At 42.9% G+C, this 19,863-nt stretch overlaps 1 protein-coding gene across 1 annotated transcript in view; it reads left to right on the top strand.

The window, feature by feature from the left end:
* Nucleotides 1-18,734, top strand: part of LOC124794925 (cell growth-regulating nucleolar protein) — a 66,563-nt gene extending 47,829 nt beyond the window's left edge. The window contains exon 5 of the mRNA XM_047258633.1: nt 18,380-18,734. Within this exon, the coding sequence (XP_047114589.1) occupies nt 18,380-18,660 (281 nt within the window). The 3' untranslated portion in view covers nt 18,661-18,734. The remainder of the gene's footprint in view (nt 1-18,379) is intronic.
* Nucleotides 18,735-19,863: the final 1,129 nt, after the last annotated feature.

The following is a 19,863-nucleotide window of genomic DNA, read 5'->3' as shown; positions in this document are numbered from 1 at the left end:
GTTTTTTGTTGAACATCATGAGGATAAGTTTGGGGAAGCGACAGCACTGTCCAAGATGAGAAGCGGTGCAGTCTTGATTCAGACAGCATCTCCAGCCCAATCCCAAGTGATACTCACTTGTGACCTGTTTCTGTCACTCCCCACGAAAGCCTCAACATGGTCCAGGGGATTATTTTGCATTGCGACCTCCTCTTGCTGTCTGAAAATGAGCTCCGTGCCAATCTAGAACGGTGGGGTGTTCATTTCATCTGACGTGTTTACTGGAGACCCAAAGACAACAGGGTTGCTACCGGTCCCTTCATCGTGGCCTTTGAGGGTGATTCATTGCCTGAAAATGCCAAGGTGATAGTTTACCACTGTGACGTTGAACCATATGTCCCTCCCTCTGTGTGGTGCTTTAAGTGCTGGAAATTCGGGCACGTCTTCCCACTGTACTTCCAATGCCACGTGCCGAGACTGCAGACATCCACTGCATCCAGACACTCCCTGTGCGCCTCCTCCCACTTGTATCAACTGCTGAGAGCACTAGTCCCTTGCTTGCCAGACTGCACAGTACTCCAAAAGGAGCGGAACATTATGGAGTACCCTGGACCAGTTGACAAAGAGGATAAACGTAAATTTGAATGATTACACCGCATTCGGTTGACGTCCACATATGCTGTAGCTACATTACCATCCCCATCACAGGTACGTCATACCACACTCTGTACCACGAACAGTGGCCCCTCTGGGCCTTTAGAATACATCCGCCCTCTTGGTGGTAGAGGGAAAATCTCCTTCCGTTGCTCCAAAGTACCTACTTCGGGAGCAAGCGCCCCCCCCCCCCCCCCCCAAACACACAGGACATCAGTCACCTCCCCCCAGTCGGAGAAGCAACAGCCTCCTCCAGCTTCTCTCTTGCAGAAGCGGTCCCTTGGGACCCTCTCTTCGAAGGTCTTCACTAACGCCACAGCGGACACTTTCCAGTGGCTAAAGGAGCCAAAAGCTGCTGGACAAAGAGCTTCATGGTCTTCCTCAATGCCTGGAGCTACTTCAGAGGAGTCCTCCCAGCATGCCCCTAAAGAGAAACAAGAGGGCAAGCAAACAAAGAAGTCTGTTAAGAAAAAGGACCTTCCAGTGGCCTCGGCACCACCACTCCCTACCAGTTCTGCACCTGCTGATGGGGTGGAGATCTCAGCGTCCCCTTAGGACCTGGATGTCACTGATGCCTCGTCCACAATAGGAATGGATACAAATACTCAATCAGTGGCAGCAGGTGACCCTGAAGCGTAACCTGCCTCCTTGCAAGCTTCATGCCTTCCCAGCCTCATGATAACATCATTCTCCAGTGGAATTGCTGCAGTTTTTTCCACCAACTGGCTGAGCTACGGCAACTGTTAAGCTTTACACCTGCTTTCTTCATTGCCCTCCAGAAAACCTGGTTCCCGGCAATGCGGACCCCTACCTTTCACGACTATAGGGGATATTAAAAGAACTGTAGTGACTATTATAGAGTATATGGTGGAGTTTGTGTCTGTCCTGAACTGGGTATGCAGTGAACCTGTGCCCCATCAAACCCTCTTGAAGCTGTGGCTGTCAGGATAAGGACGACGCAGGAAATTACTGTCTGCAACGTATATCTTCCTCCAGATGGTGCTGTACCCCAAAATGCATTGGCTGCACTGATTCATCACCTCCCTAAACCTTTGGGAGATTTTATCGCCCATAACCCCTTGTGGGGTGGCACTGTGCTTACTGGCTGAGGTAGAAATGTCGAAACTTTCCTGTCTCAACTCAACCTCTGCCTCTTAAATAATGGGCGCTCCATACATTTCTGTGTGGTTCATGGCACTTACTTGGCCATTAATTTATCCCTGTGCAGCCCAGGACTTCTCCCACCAGTTCACTGGAGAGCCGATGATGACTTGTGTGGTAGTGACCACTTTCCCATCTTCCTGTCACACCCCCAGCACCATTCCCCTGGACGTCTACCAAGATGGGCTCTAAACAAGGCAGACTGGGAAGCTTTCACCTCTAATGTCAACGTTGAGTCTCCCCCACATGGTACCATCGATGTGGTAGTTGAGCAGGTCACTAGAACGATCGTTTCTGTGGCAGAAAACACAATCCCTTGAAAGTCGGTACCTTGGTGTTCGCCAGAAATTGCTGAGGCCATTAAAGAGCGTCAGCGATCTCTACTGCAACATTAGTGGCACCCTTCCATAGAGCACCTACTAGTTTTCAAACAGCTCAGTGCCCACGTTCGCCAGCTTATAAGAAGACGGAAACAGGAGTGTTGGGAGAGGTGCATCTAGACCATTGGGTGCCATACGTCACCTTCCCAAGTCTGGACGAAGATAAGACGTGTCTGTGGGTACCAGACCCCGGACAGGTGTTACTTGCATTAACATCAGTGACATGTTATCTAACGATGCAAATGCCATTTCTGAGCACTTTGCTCGAGCCTACGCGTCAGAGAATTATCCCCCAGCATTTTGCACCCTCAAACAGCAGATGAAAAGGAAAGCCCTCTCGTTCACTGAATGTCACAGTGAACCCTATAATGATCCATTTACATAGTGGGAGCTCCTCAGTGTCCTTGCACATTACCCTGACACAGCTTCTGGGCCAGATTGGCTCCACAGTCAGGTAATCAAACATCTCTCATCTGACTACAAGCGACATCTTCTCGTCATCATCAACCGGATCTTGTGCGATGGTGTCTTTCCATCACAATGGTGGAAGACCACCATCATTCCAGTGCTCAAACACAGTAAAAACCCACTTGATGTGGACAGCTATCAGCCCATCAGCCTCACTAACATTCTTTGTAAGCGTTAGAACATATGGTAAGTTGGCGGTTGTGTTGGGTCCTGGAGTCATGTGGCCTACTGGCTCCATGCCAGGGCGGTTTCTGCCAGGGTCACTCTACCATGGATAATCTAGTTTCCCTCGAGTCTGCCATATGAACAGCCTTTTCCAGACGCCAACAACTGGTTGCCGTCTTTTTTTATTTACGAAAAGCTTATGACACGATCTGTTGACATCATATCCTTGCCACATTATGTGAGTGGGGTCTCCGGGACCCATTCCTGATTTTTAATCCAAAATTTCCTATTGCGCCGTACTTTGTGTCCAAGTAGGTGCCTCCCCTAGTTCCCCCCAAATCAAGGAGAATGGGGTCCAGCAGGGCTCTGTATTGAGTGTATCTCTGTTTTTAGTGGCATTAATGGTCTAGCAGCAGCTGTCAAGCCGTCGGTTACACCTTCTCTGTATGCAGATGACTTCTGCATTTCATACTGATGCTCCAGTACTGGTGTTGCTGAGTGGCGCCTACAGGAAGCCATCCACAAGGCGCAGTTATGGGCTCTAGCCCACAGTTTCCAGTTTTCGGCTCTTCTGTTGGTGTTGTACCACTCATCCAAATCCAGAACTTTACCTTAATGACAATCCTCTAACTGTAATGGAGACATATCGATTTTTAGGACTGGTTTTCGACACCTTATTGATGTGGCTTCCTCATCTTCGTAAACTGAAGCAGAAGTGCTGGCAGCACCTCAATGCCCTCCACCGCCTGAGCAACACAACAGGAGCTTTTAGGATAAGTCCGGTGACCAGCGTCCTGGTGGAGGCCGGAGTCCGTCCATTGAATATTGGGCATGCACAACTGCTCGCCAGTTATGTTGCACACATTCGTAGTTCTCCTGAGCATCTGAATTACCGTCTCCTTTTCCCACCCATAGCGGTTCATGTCCCGCATCGGAGGCCCAGATCAGGGCTTACGATTGCGGTTCGCATCCGATCTCTTCTGTCTGAAGTGAAGTCCTTGCCTACCACCTGTACTCGAGGTCCATTCACGTACTCCTTCATGGTATACACCTAGGCCGAAACTTCGCCAGAACCTTTAACATGGTCCTAAGGACTCATCTAACACTGCAGATCTCTGCTGTCACGTCCTCTCAGTTCTAGACATGTACTGGGACCATGAAGTGGTTTACACTGATGGCTCAGTGGCTGATGGTCACGTTGGCTTTGTGTGGCTTCCATGAGGAGGAGATATTGAACAGCACTCTTTGCTAGATGGTAGAAGTGTTTTCACTGCAGAGCTGGCGGCCATTTTCCATGCTAATGAGCACATCTGCACATGCCCTAGTGAGTAGTTTCTTCTCTGTACTGACTCCTCGAGCAGCCTACAAGCTATCGGCCAGTGCTACCCCCGCCATCCTTTGGTTGCGACCATCCAGGAGTCCATTTATGCCCTGGAATGGTCCAGTCATCCCGTGGTGTTTGCGTGGATCCCAGGTCACATCAGAATCACAGAAAATGAACTTTCCAACAGGCTGGCCAAACAAGCTACACAGAAACCACTTCTGGAGATCAGCATCCCTGTAACTGACCTGCGATTGTTATTACTCCACAAGGTTTTTCAGCTTTGGGAGACGGAATGGCATGATCTCACAGTACGCACAACAAACTGTGTGCCGTTAAGGAGACTACAAATGTGTGGAAGACCTCTATGCGGGCCTCTCGCAGGGACTCTGTGGTTCTCTGCCGGCTCCGCATTGGCCTTACATAGCTACCTCCTCCGTCGCGAGGACCCACCTCTGTGTCACTGTGGCACACGTATGACTGTCATCTACATCTTGCTGATCTGCCCACTTTTAGCCACTCTGTGACAGGCTTCTACCTTCCCTGCGCCCTACCTTTGGTGTTGGGTGACAATGCCTCAACAGCAGATTTAGTTTTATGTTTTATTCGTTTGTGTGTGTGTGTGTGTGTGTGTGTGTGTGTGTGTGTGTGGGAGGGGGGGGGGGGCATATCATACCATCTAAGGGGGGCATTTAGTCTCCTCTCTGAGGTCGCCACCCGCCCTCCATTTTAACTCTGTCGCACTGCACTTTCTTTGCCTTTGTTTGTCTTGGTATTCTTTTCCCTACATGTGTTCATTCGCCTTTTTTTGTGGTGGACATTTTAATGTGTTGCAAAGTGGCTGGCTCATCCTCTTTTATTATTGTGATCATCCCGCCCAGACCATCTACTCTGTGGTTTTTTAATACCTTCTTTACTTTTCCTTGTGGTGTATGTTTGTTTTTTCCATTCGTTTTCTCTGTAAGTATGATGGGTGTTTTTGTACCTTGAGCCTTGCTTGCATCAGGAAAAAGGAACTGATCACCCTGTAGTTTGGTACCTTTATACCCCAAACCAATCAACCATGCTTCTCTGCATCACATAGGTTTGTTGTGATACAAATATATATGTGAAACAGTCTGAAAATGTGTACACAAATGAATAGTTGTCATCTGCTGAGCAACTTGTCTGTCATCTGACAGCTTGGATTCTTGCTTATTTTTCTTATGCAGTTCCAATACTTTGTAGTGTTACGTGAGTTTTAGATACAGGGAGTTTTTTTAAGTTGGGGAAATGAATGTTCTGTGCTATCTAATCAAAAGTACATTTTCAAAGGTCCAGAGATAAATGGAAAAAGATTGATGGAACATAAATATTAATACAAAAATTAGAGATTTTGTTGTATATGACATTAAATGATGATGTGAAAGCAGAGGAAGGGAAAGAAATATGTGAAAGGTGTAATAGAGAAAAGTCAAACGTTTATCTCCAGTCCAGATTTCTGTACACTGGAACAGCAAATTCCAAAAATTAAAGCTCGAGTTATTTTGACTTATCTGTAACTGTTTCCTGTTCTCATTTCTGCTGCTCTTTATTGCTTTAGTTGGGAGTCACGAACAGTGATGGTCGAATTTAGGCTTGTTTTGCGCACATACATCACGCATACGACGACAACTAACGAGCGTTCAGTAGTGTTCAGAGTGCTCTGCTGTGAATGCCATAGCTAATGAGAGTATTAAATGTGATCATAGTGAGTTTTTTAGTAAATTCCTATTTCATTTGTTATGAGTTGTCGTTGCTGATGGTGGTGGTAAATGATAAATCATACATAAGCAAGTGATAGTGATAATTTGCAGGATATATGCTTCCTCCAAGTGAAAAGCATGCGCGTACCGCAACTGTCACTTGGAATCGTCAACAATGACATTCCCGTCTGTGCCGTGACATGTGCGAACTGCCATTGTTCCCAATTGGACTACACCTGTGTCTGATTTCCTCTCTCTCATGTTGTTCTTGCAACTTACATTTTGTATTCCTAACTTTACTGACACTAGCCATTGAATTTCCTTTCTCTATTCAGATTAAATGCTAGCTCACATTTGTCATCTGGATCTTGAGATATTTTAAATTATTTATTACTGCTTTTGTTTCCCTGAATTATATTTTGAATTTCAAAAGTTATATCACTCCACATTGATATTTCTTGGAGCCTATAAATGCTTTGTCACAATCTGCCATTTATAGAGACATCTTTTCATTTCTGAAAATTTGGCTAGTCAACAGCTTCGAAGCATGAAATGATCAAACTAAGTGGCACATTTATTTATCTGCGCTTTCTCCAGAACTATTAAACATAGTGCAGATCAGGAGCTCATATGGCCCATCACCAGTTTCAGAAAATTTGAGGAACAGGCAGAGCAATAATCCTTAATCCTTCCAGATTCATCTACATACATACTTCGCAAGCTGTCGTCTGGAAGTGGCGGCAGATAGCTTGTATCACTACTGATATTTCCTTTCCTGTTCCACTTGCAAATAGTGAGGGGAAAAACAACTGTCTATATGCCTTCATATGAGCCCTAATTTCTGTTATCAGTCTTTGTGATCCTTACGCAAAGAGCACCTTGACAGTAGTTGTATTGTTCAAATACCAGTTCTCTTAATTTTCTCAGTAGTGTTCCTAAAAAAGAATGTCGCCTTCCCTCCAGGAATTCCAGTTTGAGTTCCGAAGCATATCTATAATTGCATGTTGATCGAGCAGCGCACTAGAATGGATTGCACTAGTTCTGTTTATGATCTCCTTTACAAGTGAAGCAAACTTTCCTAAAATTCTTCCATTAAACTGAAGCTGACCATTTGCCATCCCTATTACAACCCTTACGTGCTCATTCTATTTCATGTTGCTTTGCATTATACCTAGGTATTTGAGCAGATTGTACCAAACAGCACACTATTAATGCTTTTTTCTATTCATCTGCATTAACTCAGTTTTTTACATTAGAGCTTGCTGCCATTCATCACACCAACTAGAAATTTTGGCTGTCATCTGGTATCCACCTACAGTCACTCAACGACAACATCTTACCCTACACTACAGCATCATCAGCAAATAGTCTGAGTGCTGCTCGCTCTGCCTGTTAGGTCGTTTATGTATATAGAGACTGCAAGACGCAACTATTAGAAGGGTGTAAATAGAGTTGGTTCTGTGTCAGGAGGCACTCTCCCAGTTCGCTCCTTGCCAGTTTTTCTTGGAAGGATAGTGGTGACCTGTGGTCACTGATAGGTGCTGTGAAAGAAGAGTCCCAATTAGTTATTATTTTCCATAAAAATAAGGCTATTATCTTGACTCGAAGTTAGCATTGTCTGCAAATGCCCACTGAGGAATCGCTCAAGGCAGCTAACATTACACACTTAATTCCAGCTGACTTTGACACTGGCAGTTCGCTGCTTGCGGTGATACTGGCTGCAGCGTGACACTGTGACACCCTGAGTAATGGTGGTGAGTGTATTGAACTTGCACACACTGACTTGGGAGGTACTCTGTTGCCTCCCGCTTACCACCTTTTTTCGTCATCCTTCATACTGTGATGACAGTTGCCGTGAAGTTAGACAGTATTGGTCTGCCGCCCAGGTAGGCCCTATTCAGTCCTCTGGAATGTCAGGAATGCTGGTGTCCTTCTGGAATGTCAGGAATGCTGGTGTCCTGATCCCTGGAACAGAAAGACCTCCTGGTCGTCCCATCTGTGACAGAGACAGACTGTGATATTGAACTCTACAACTGGTGAATATGGTGAGGTAGCCATCTCTCTCAGTGGTGACTGTTGTTTTCCATAGCGTGCAGGAAATCTGCTGCAATCAGGAAATCGAGTGCAAATGTCATGTACGCCATCGAACCATCTGACTTGACTGTCTTAAGAGCTAAACTGCTGGAGTATTTATGGAGCAAAGTAGTGGCTAATTTTTATCTGACATCATTAGTCATGACTGCGTAGGGCTTGCTATTACGAAGGCATCAGTAGTTTGGTTCGTGAAAGCTCTTGGTACTGTTCGTTGCTTTTGCCCTAGCCTTTATTTTGTCACATAAGGAAGGTTAAGTGACCCTGTTTCACTGCTCTGAGCCAATACATTCTGCTGAAGTCTGCTGCCTGTCTCATCCTGATCCCATCTTGACGGCGACATGTTTACATTGCGGCCGCCTCATGTCGACATTGCCTTAATGTAGCAAGATAACTTTGTTCTGGGACTTTGAAAGTTTTACCTGTTTTACTGCCCTATATGAGGTTGACATGGAATCTTGTATAGAGCACACTCCACTTACAACCTGGTGAATTTGGATGGCGGCATTGGAATGGCCTTTTTGTTCTGTGAGGGCATTCAGTAAGTAAGGCAAAACATTCTTTTTCTGAAGGCATATTAGTTTGATTCAGGATTACAATACACCATATTTTTCCTCACTCTTCTGGCTACAAAACCCTGTTTTTCAACATAATCTCTGTTCAATGCAATGGCCTGACACCACCTTACTGGGCAGGCCTGTATGCCTACACGGTACCTATTTACTTGTTGCTGTCGGAGCCTACGTCTTGCTGCATCAATAACCTCTCCATCATCCATGTACTGTGTAACTTGGCGTTCATCCTTCGTTGGGCCAAACAGATGGAAGTTGTGAGGTGCAAGATGTGGATTCTAGGGTGGATGAAGAAGAACAGTCCAATGAATTTCTCTGAGCTGCTCCCAATTTCACAGATTTGTGTGAGGCCTTGCATTGTCATGCAGAAGGAAAGGATGGTTTGATTTTTGTGGCAATGAATACGCTGAAGTTGTTCGTTCAGTTTTCTAAGAGTAGTACTGGAAACTACACAACTGATTGTTGGATCACGAGGACATCGAATAGAATAACCCCTTCTGAGTTTCAGAAGACCATTGCCATGACTTCACTAGCTGAGGGTCTGCTTTGAACTTTTTCTTCAAAGAAGAGATGGCTTGGCACCACTCCATGGATTGCTGTTTTGTTTCCAGTTTGTGATGTTCAACAAAATATTTTCATGATCAGACTTGTAACACAACTCTACTCTGCACAGATGATCCTTTGCTCTTTTACGGTCTTCTATTAGGCAGCAAGGCACACAATGGGCACACTCCTTTTGAGTACCCCAACTGGTGGACAAGTGTGTAAGCACTAAAGACAGAGATGCCCAGTTGAGCAGCAAGGTGTTTGATTGTGATCTGTCGATTGCATCGCAATAGTGTGCATACGTACCATCGTTGCAGAAGCCACTGCTATGTGCTGATGCCTGACACATGGGAGATTGGACAGGTTTGTATGACCTTATTGTGATAGTGACATATCTCAGCCAATACATCACTGTACTTTTGTTCACTGCCAGGTCACTGTAGGCATTCTACAAGTGTTTATGAACATCTATGATGCTCTGGATTTCCACATGAAGAAACTCAGTGACAACCTTCTGCTTGGAGCACGTCTCCATTTTAGATGTCATTTTGAAGACTATGTATAGTGCTGCCACCTATTGGAATGTCAGGAAACTATAGGAGCTGAAGCAGGAATATTCCTTGATGTCCCACAACAAATTCCGTGTTTTTTCAACTGAAATTGGCTGTGATCGCCCCTCATACTTCTACTTTATTTGTGGTCTTCTGTCACACTATACGAAGGCGATGTACTTGAGGACAATATTATGGAAATGGAAGAGGATGAAGATGAAATGGGAGATACGATACTGCGTGAAGAGATTGACAGAGCCATGAAAGACCTGAGTCAAAACAAGGCCCCGGGAGTAGACAACATTCCATTGGAACTACTGACGGCCTTGGGAGAGCCAGTCCTGACAAAATTCTACCATCTGGTGAGCAAGATGTACGAGACATGCGAAATACCCTCAGACTTCAAGAAGAATATAATGATTCCAATCCCAAAGAAAGCAGGTGTTGACAGATGTGAAAATTACCAAACTATCAGTTTAATAAGTCAGAGCTGCAAAATACTAACGCAAAATCTTTACAGACGAATGGAAAAACTGGTAGAAGCCGACCTCGGGGAAGATCAGTTTGGATTCCGCAGAAATGTTGGAACCTGTGAGGCAATACTGACTCTACGACTTATCTTAGAAAATAGATTAAGGAAAGGCAAACCTACATTTCTAGCATTTGTAGACTTTGAGAAAGCTTTTGACAATGTTGACTGGAATACTCTCTCTCAAATTCTAAAGGTGGCAGGGGTAAAATACAGAGAGCGAAAGGCTATTTACAATTTGTACAGAAACCAGATGGCAGTTATGAGAGTCAAGGGGTATGAAAGGGAAGCAGTGGTTGGGAAGGGAGTGAGACAGGGTTGTAGCCTGTCCCCGATGTTATTCAATCTGTATATTGAGCAAGCAGTAAAGGAAACAAAAGAAAAATTCGGATGGACAGTGTCTTGAAAGGAGGATATAAGATGAACATCAACAAAAGCAAAACGAGGATAATGGAATGTAGTCAAATTAAATCGGGTGATGCTGAGGGGATTAGATTAGGAAATGAGACACTTAAAGTAGTAAAGGAGTTTTGCTATTCAGGGAGTAAAATAACTGATGATGGTCGAAGTAGAGAGGATATAAAATGTAGACTGGCAATGGGAAGGAAATCGTTTCTGAAGAAGAGAAATTTGTTAACATCGAGTATAGATTTAAGTGTCAGGAAGTCGTTTCTGAAAGTATTTGTATGGAGTGTAGCCATGTATGGAAGTGAAACATGGACGGTAAATAGTTTGAACAAGAAGAGAATAGAAGCTTTCGAAATGTGGTGCAACAGAAGAATGCTGAAGATTAGATGCGTAGATCACATAACTAATGAGGAGGTATTGAATAAAATTGGGGAGAAGTGTAACTTGACAAGAAGAAGGGACCGGTTGGTAGGACATGTTCTGAGGCATCAAGGGATCACAAATTTAGCATTGGAGGTCAGCGTGGAGGGTAAAAATCGTAGAGGGAGACCAAGAGATGAATACACTAAGCAGATTCAGAAGGATGTAGGTTGCAGTAAGTACTGGGAGATGAAGATGCTTGCACAGGATAGAGTAGCATGGAGAGCTGCATCAAACCAGTCTCAGGACTGAAAACAACAGCAACAACAACAACAGCAACAACAACAACTTGTAAGTAAGTGATGTAGTTAAACTCCCATTTTCTGTAGCACGTTATATTCCTGTAAATGATTATCATTGTTATTAGTAACAGACAGGCACACTTTTCATTGAGCCTGGCTGTGATTTAGTGCCTCGTCCATGTGGTGAGTAGTACTCTATCCTTTTCATTAAATTGTTGTTATTCCATCCTGTATTTTCCCTTGTTTCGTTGTTATTTGTGTTGTAATTGAAGCACACTCTGTTCTGTGTGGGACGTATATACGGAACTTACTCTTTTTGGACTTCACACAATGTAACATGTAGGCTACATTCTAATACTGCTGAGTGGCGTGGCATGACATCCCCGAATAAACTGCGGGCTGTCAAGGAGACGACCGATGTGTGGCGCTCCTCCCTGCGGGCTTCTCGCAGGGACTCTGTCATCCTGGGTCGGCTCCGCATCGGCCATACCTACCTGACGCACGGCCATCTTTTGCGTCAGGAGGATCCCCCCCTGTGTCGGTGTGGGTCCCGGCTGACGGTCGCCCACATTCTGTTGGAGTGTCCCCGACTGCGCACCCTCCAGCAGTCTTTTAATCTCCCGGGCACTTTGTCTTTGGTTTTATGCGACGATGCCTCCATGGCTGATGACGTTTTAAATTTTATTCGTGGTACTCCTTTTTATGGTTCAATTTAGGGAGGTCCTGCACCTTTCCCTTTCTGTGTCTTTTGTCCTCGCGTCTCAAAATTTTGTTGCTGTTTTGGTGTGTAGTCGGATGGTTGACTCTTTCCCTTTTTTTGTTCTCGTGGTCAGTCAACCAGTCTCCGGCCATCTTCTTTTCTTCTGTTTCTTTCTGTCTGGTGTTCATCTGTACTCTTCTTGTCTGTAGTGTTTGTTGCTGCTTTTGTGTTCTTTTAGTGCCTGGGGGGGAGTCTACTCCCCCCTTTGGTTTTTACCTGCTCCGCAAAATTTTCGGCTCGCCTGTTTTTGGAATGGGGGACTGATGACCTTCGCTGTTTAGTCCCCCTTAAACGTCCCAACAACCACCACCACCACATTCTAATAGCCTTCATTTGAGTGTATCTCAGGTCAGATTCCAGTTGTGGGGCTTTTGCTATAAAGGAATCCTTCAGGAAATTAACAGGAGATGACACATTTTTTGTGTGTGTATTGCATCTTCAGTATACTGCTCTGTTACCTCGTCTTCTCATGTTTCAATTACTTTCAAGTACACTTATGCACTAAAGGACGCAATACTCACTTGAAAAATACTGTCTTTGCTACAGCATATGGTATTTGTGTGGAAAATACTTGATCAGTTCCACCTGTGAGCCTCATTCTTGCTGTATGATGAGTGTCATGTTGAAAGGTGGCTTGAGAGAGAGAGAGAGAGAGAGAGAGAGAGAGAGAGAGAGAGAGAGAAGGGGGGCATGTATGGAGAGCATGTTTCCCTATGCATGCCTGGGGAGTGGGGGCACCTCCCATTTTACCAAACATTGCAGAATGTTGCTGCAGGCAACAATGAGTAAAATCGTATTGCCACTGAAAGGTGGGCAAAGCACAACCTGAACGAGCTGTCATTGTTCAATGTTAAAAGCAACATGCCTGGGAGAATACCACAGCTCATTGGCTCCCAGTAGTTAGTGCACAGAATGGTTCAAAACTAGGACACCTTCTGAATGTGACACTCACTCACTCTTGAAATATTTAAAATCATTTAATTGACTGCATGGTAGCAGTATAGAATTCTCTGCTAATTTGGTAACCTCTTGATAAGCTTTCTTCAAAATTCAGTGGCCAATTTGTCTGTAGACACAATTTTAAAACTTTGGGTTTTAATGAGACTATCAATCTACAATTCACAGTTGATTTAAATCTTTGCAAAACTTTGTAATGAGCTTGATCATTTGTAAGCAATGGTATGTTTCCATTGACATCAACATGATATTAAACTCCTGCCTGCCTGCCTACCTACCTACCTAGCATTCTCAATGGTGAATTCTTAAGTAGCCCGTGTTCTCAGTTATGTAGTCTCTCATACTACACATAAAACAGCCAATTGGAAGGAATGCATCACATCTTCATTTGTTGAGCTGGTAGTGAAAGTAATTATTTAACAAAATCACAAACAAGCAACAGAGTGCAAGCAGGTGCGTTATGGTGCAAAAACCATTAATTGTTTTGCCACAGATTCAGTCTTCTTTTAATATTTTATTTCCCTTCTAATCATCTGGATTGCTTCACACAAAAGACACTGAACTTGTAAGCACTCACACTGATCGTTCACACTTGTGCGAAGAACTCGTTGTGCACTGTGCCATTAAAATTGAATAAACAAATGAGAAAAACTTTCACTTTTGACTATACGCGAGGAGTCTTCATTTTTGGCACCTAGAATGCATCCACCAGGACTACTGAGCCTTGGTTTAGAGAACATATCTGACATATTGTATCATCTGTTATGACAAGTTTCAGTAGTTCTGCATGCACTGTTGTAGACTTCATCCAGTGTCCCCTGAGCAACATGCATGTGTCACTGTTTTTGTTTGAAGTTAGACAATTTTGGAGCAGAGTTTTCCAGAAATAAATGCAACCAATTTCCTTCTGTTATTCTTCAGTTTTTGTTTATCAGACTGGTTTTGAATCGCAAAGCGTTTCACCATCAGATGGTGCACATAACTAATGTTTGGGAATTTTGGGTGTCATGTGGCAGTGGCAGGATATAAAAACGAACCACCAAACACTGAATATTACAAGAATTATTTATATCATGAGATTGACTTACAGTTATTAACATTCATTGGTTTATTCCTGATACACGTTACTCTGGAAAACATACCGTGGAAAACAAAATGTATATTTTCTAGTAACAGTAAATCTATAGCAATACACAAACTTTGCAATACATGGCAACTCCCACATGCATTACAGAATGTAAATAAATCAAAAGGCATGGCTAAAATTATGTTAAAACAATGTGTTGGGGCAGACTTAATTAATATTGGTTATTGCTTAGAAATTAAACATCCGTGCTTAGCATGTGTCTTTGTTTAACGAAATGTTAATTTATGTAGGCATATGGGAGAGGGGTGTGTTGATGTGCAAAAAAGGCGACTGGTTGCAGTATTTCAGGAAACCTTTATTCATCACTGTTGCAATGTTCCACATCCATAATGAATCAAAGTTTTAATTTTGAAACAAATTTTGCTCTCATATATATCATACCCACAACATTTGAAAAAAAATCATGACAGTTTTTTAACCAAATCTGTTCTCCATTTTCTTGCATGTAAAATTGCCTAAATTTCACAATTTACATTGGGCCAGTCTTAGATCCTGATCTGAGTTGACAGCCTCAGATTTTGTTAATTATGTCGATCTTGGTCAGTGCGTTGTTTGTGATAGTTAACTTTGTTTTGCCCTGACCAACTGTTCCATTTTTTATCCCATAACAGTACTGTTCAGTGTGACAAAGCCGTGTGGCTGTTCTGCGTTTGACACTGCACAGGTTAGACAGATAAGGACCCTGTTGTGACCACACAGACATAGTCACAATTGGATTTTAAATAATCATAGCATTATTTGTTTTCTAGATCCACATAAATTTTAACAGCATAACGCTCTCATATTTCACACGTTTAATAGACAATAAGCAAGCTTTTTACATCAGTTACACAGCACACCAAGGGTGCCAAATATGCCCATGGGCTGAGGCAGAGATGGAGATTTTGCCTTTTGTTTCCAGCAGAGGCAAACTGTTAGGTCTGCACATCATGTAATAGATTGAGGAGGAAATCACACTATTTTGTTTAAATCTGTTGATCTGACTGATTTCAATAGAAAAATTTGTGTCGATTATTCAGTGATTCACAGGCTAGATGTTACCATCACAGGTTGCTGATGTGAAAATGTAAGATTTGGTTCCTGGCAACTTTCTTCCATTTTTTTCAACATGTGGAAGTCAGGGACAGGGTCCACCCAGTCTTGTGAGAAAAAAGCATAAATTTGACATGCAAGCTGCTGAAGAGATGTTGGATCAGAACGTTTGCAGCTGGCTGTGAATTAAAATTCTTTACTTTTAGTTCATTGTTGATAAAGGCTTGTAGATTTTAGAATGTGTTGCAGAAAATAAATTGTAATGTTGTTGCATAATCAGACATTTATTGGTAGCAGAAACTTCAAGTAGAAATGCAGACATCCTCATTTTGTTAATATGTGTTGTTCATGATGTCAACAATCTGCTGTTCACTTTTTATAATTGCAGATGAGTTAGAATAAAAAGAAAATACGACGAAGTAATTTAATGGAAGAGCAACATCCAGTTTTACTCATTAAAAACATGCTTTCTGTCTGAAGATGCAGTGACGTACTTCATGGCATCCCTTCCTAAACAAGTACTACTGCTGATATTATTTTAAAAATAAAATTAAAAGGAGACATTTAGTCGCAGAGCCACAACATTTGAGCTGCTGTACATTTGAGCATTCGACCAAAAGGCTTTCTTCTAAAGTAGAAAAGAACAAGGAGGAGGGATAGTAGGGGAAGGGTAGTAGAAGGTATAGTGCTGCTTTATGGGAGATGTAGGGTGGCAGTTAGGACAGGGTAGGACTGCTAGGTGCAGTGGGAAGGTTTTGGAGAGGGAAGTAAAGGAGCAGGGAGGAGGGAGGGAGGGAGAGAGAGAGAGAGAGAGAGAGAGAGAGAGAGAGAGAGAGAGACTAGTGAGTGAGTGCCCAGGTGGAATAGAAGGCTGAGTAGTGCTGGAGTGGGTACAGGGAAGGGAACAGGTGGTTGTAGAACAGGGACTACAGAAGGTTTGGGTGACGGGGCTTCAGGAATGTAAGATTCAGAAAAGGTGGTGTTGGTTGGATGAGTCCATGTGACTATAGTGTGAAGCAGTCATTGAAGTGAAGCACATTGAGTTGAGCAGCATTTTCAGCACCTCGGTGGTCCAGCTGTCTCAGCCACAGTTTTTTGATGCAGTTCATGTAAGCATACTGATAATTGGTTGTGAGGCGCATGTAGAAAGCGGCACAGTGGTTGCAGCTTAGTTTGCAGGTCACATGACAGCTTTGGCCGATAGTCCTGTCTTTGATGCGATAGGTGATGTCTGCAACTGGACTGGAGTAGGTCATGGTGGGAGGATGTATGAGACAGGTCTTGCATCTAGGTCAGTTACAGGAGGGATATGAGCCATGAGGCAAGCTTTAGGGAGCAGAGGTGGGGTAGGGATGAAAAAGAATATTGGGTAGGTTCAGAGGGCAGTGGAGTACCACTGTGTATGTAGTGGAATGGATATTCCTCATTTCAGGGCCCTGGCAGAGAATCTGATCCAGTTGCTCCAGTCCTATGTGGTGCTGAGTCATGAGGGGAGTGCTCCTTGTCACTAGAGATCTGTTTCTGTACAAGGTTCGGGGAGTATTGGTTTGTGAAGCCTGAGTGAGACTTTTGGTATATTTGGGGGGGGGGGGGGGGGGGGGGACTGCTCATCTTCACTAATGTGATGGCCGTGGGTGACTAGGCTGAATGGAAGGGACTTCTGGTATAGAATGGGTGGCAGCTGTTGAAGTGGAGATATTGCTAGTGGTTGGTAGGTTTGATGTGGATCAAGGTACTGATGAAGACACTCTTAAAGTAGAGGTAACATGTAACATCAAGGAGGTTGAGTTGAGCGGGGGGGGGGGGGGGGGGGCAGGTGAAGCAAATGGAGAAGGTGTCAATGTTCTGGAGGAATATGGATAGGATGTCTTCACTCTCAGTCCAGATCATGAAAATGTCATCAGTAGATCTGAACCAGGTGAGGGATTTGGGTGGTTAGGAAGGATTCATCTACGTGGACCATGAATAGGTTTGCATAGGGTGGTGCCAGGTGGTGATGCCTTCACAGAAAAAGTAAGAATGTGAGGTGACCACGAAGGAGGTTGTAGGTTTGATGTCAGGCGATGGGAAAGGCAGTGTCAATAGGAGCTAGACTGTAGGCACTGGAGATGTTAATAAAGAGGGAGGTGTCATTGACAGTGATGAGCAGGGGTTTGTGTGGTGAAGGGACAGGAACTGTGGAGAATCAGTGAAGGAAATGGTTGGTGTTTTTTATATTGGAGGGAGTGGGGTAGGTTACAGGTAATAGGCTGATGGTATTGACCTGCAGGAGCGGATAATCTCTCATTGGGGGCACAGTAACCAGCCATAATGGGGCATCCTGGGTAGTTCGGTTTATGGACTTTAGGAAGCACGTAGAAGATAGGAGTGTGGGCACTGATGGAGGGGGGTAGGTTGGTAGGTTGGTTGGTTATAGGATGGGCCTAAGGATTTGAGGAGGGACTGGAGATTGTGTTGGATTTTTGCAGTATTGTTATTCCATCCTGCATTTTCCATTTTTTGAAATATAAAATTAAACTGGATATTCTGTGAGCATCACAGTAAATAAATGGAAACCTCCATAGTTCAAAATGATCTGCCACATTTGTCAAAGTGTTTCACACTAACAGTAAGTAAATAATTGTCATCTGATTTTACATTATTGATAAGATTTCAACTTGGTGCAGAGATATTTGCAACTTGCTCTAAATGTTCAGAAATGTAAAATTTTGCACTTCACAAAATGAAAAAAAGTAGTATCCTATGACTATATCAATGAGTCACTGTTGGAATCGGCCAACTCCTACAAAAACCTGGGTATAACACATTGCAGAGATATGAAATGGAACAGTTCACTGATTTGCACACACTAATATCACTGATTGAGGTCAGATGAATAGGAAGGAAAAGAATTGAAGTATCAAAATGCTCAGGTGTAAGGCAGTGTACTCTGCAGTTTACTGAGAAAAGTGTAGTGATTAAAAGATGATAGATATCAGAATTTTTCCCTTCAGTGTATGTTTATATAGCAAAATGTAATTCCATATTAATCTAATGCTAGGAAACCAATAAATAAATGAGTGGCGTAACTAATTTTGTGTTAGTCATGCCCTTGATCAATACCGTGTCCTCACTCATCTGTCATGGAGTGGCCAGTGAGTCATTATCAGTATAAGAATGACACCATAGATAGTGACAGTTACTTTTCCAAAAAGAGTATTTTGAAATGTACACTAGAATCTAGGTTTTTGATGGCTGCTGCTTATAAAATTTTATTATTGTTGTCCCTACAGGTGACGAACAGGTTGAAGAAATATGTGCAGTTGAGTGTGTCGCAGCTGAGAACACTAATGGCTTACAGAAGTTTCAATGGAATGAAGCAATATTGGAAGTAGTACGATCTAAAGGTGGTGAGATACCAGTGAAACGACTGCGTAAAAAGATTGTGGCAGAATACCAAAACTGTTGTTGTAGCGCAGAAAGTGAGGACAAACTTACTGTAAAATTCAATAAGAAGTTGCCTAAAGTTCCAGGCATCATAGTACACAAGGAGGTTGTGAAACTTGCAGAATAAAGTGGTGACTTTATTAAAAAGTATTGACATGTTTGTACATAAAATACAAATAAAAGTATTGATTTTTATTGACACCTTTACATCTATATTTTTGTAATATTAAGATGCAGATTTAGCATATTATTGATGTGCTGTTTGTCTGGTGCCAAATATCAAGAAATCGTAAAAATGTAATACTACGTGGCAGCAATAATTTTGTTCTTCCTCTGTGATCAGCAGCTTCCATCTGTCTTCTATTGATTGTGGAGCAGCTTCATACATTGAGTGTGAAAAACTGGGTTGCCAGTTACGTGTGTATGATAGTTCAGTATATTGGTGACAAGTGACCTCCAGTCGCAGATGAAAAGATTGCTCAGTTAGCTCCATGCTGCTGAATGGAAACAATTTAAGAATTTTTTTAATAACATAGAAGAAGGAAATATGTGGAGTCAGTTCTCAAAATTGTAATTTTGTGGGCAGTAAATGTTGTATGTTTTATGTGCAGTGAAGACTTTTGATACTGTGTGTTGCCTCTGAAGAAATGAATGATACATAATATTCTTTGCAGTTATGTGGTGTAATGCAAGAGTTCATGGCTCTTAAACAGTCTGTATTTTCCTTCTTCTATGTCATGAAAAACTCTTGAATGGTTCCCATTCAGCATTATGGAGCTAACTGAGCAATTGCTTCATCTGTGACTGTAGATACCTGTAGTTGCCAATATACTGAACTACCATAGACACGTAACTGGCAACCCCAGTTTTTCATGCTCAATATATGATAATGCTCCACAATCTACAAGGAGCGTGTGTCATGAGTTTCTTGTTAATTTACAATTCTGTTAAAGGCGTAGTTCAACAACTTGAAGATAAACACACAATATATTCTTCTCTTAATATTCAGTGACTCTAACTTGGACTTGGTCTAACATTTTAACAGATAAAATGAATACCATTACAAATACCATAAATTTAGTCCGGACATTATAGTTATGTTGGACATTCGGGTCGTTGATGTTCCTTGGGGCAGTGTGTGGCACAAAGGTATCTTTGCTTTACTTGTGCTGCTGTTGGACATAGCATGACTATACTTGTCGCCACACAGTCCAAAAGGAATAACTCCGACTAACAGAACATGATGTAAAGTAACATTGATACCAAAAGAAGATAACTTTAATTCTTAAGACAGTGGTCTTATCTAAATTCCAACCAATTTTTGACTTGC

Source organism: Schistocerca piceifrons, chromosome 4 (assembly GCF_021461385.2).
Source record: "Schistocerca piceifrons isolate TAMUIC-IGC-003096 chromosome 4, iqSchPice1.1, whole genome shotgun sequence".
In the NCBI taxonomy this organism is placed as follows: domain Eukaryota; kingdom Metazoa; phylum Arthropoda; class Insecta; order Orthoptera; family Acrididae; genus Schistocerca; species Schistocerca piceifrons.
The sequence above is the reverse complement of the archived record's forward strand: the minus strand, read 5'-3'. Positions and strand labels throughout refer to the sequence as shown.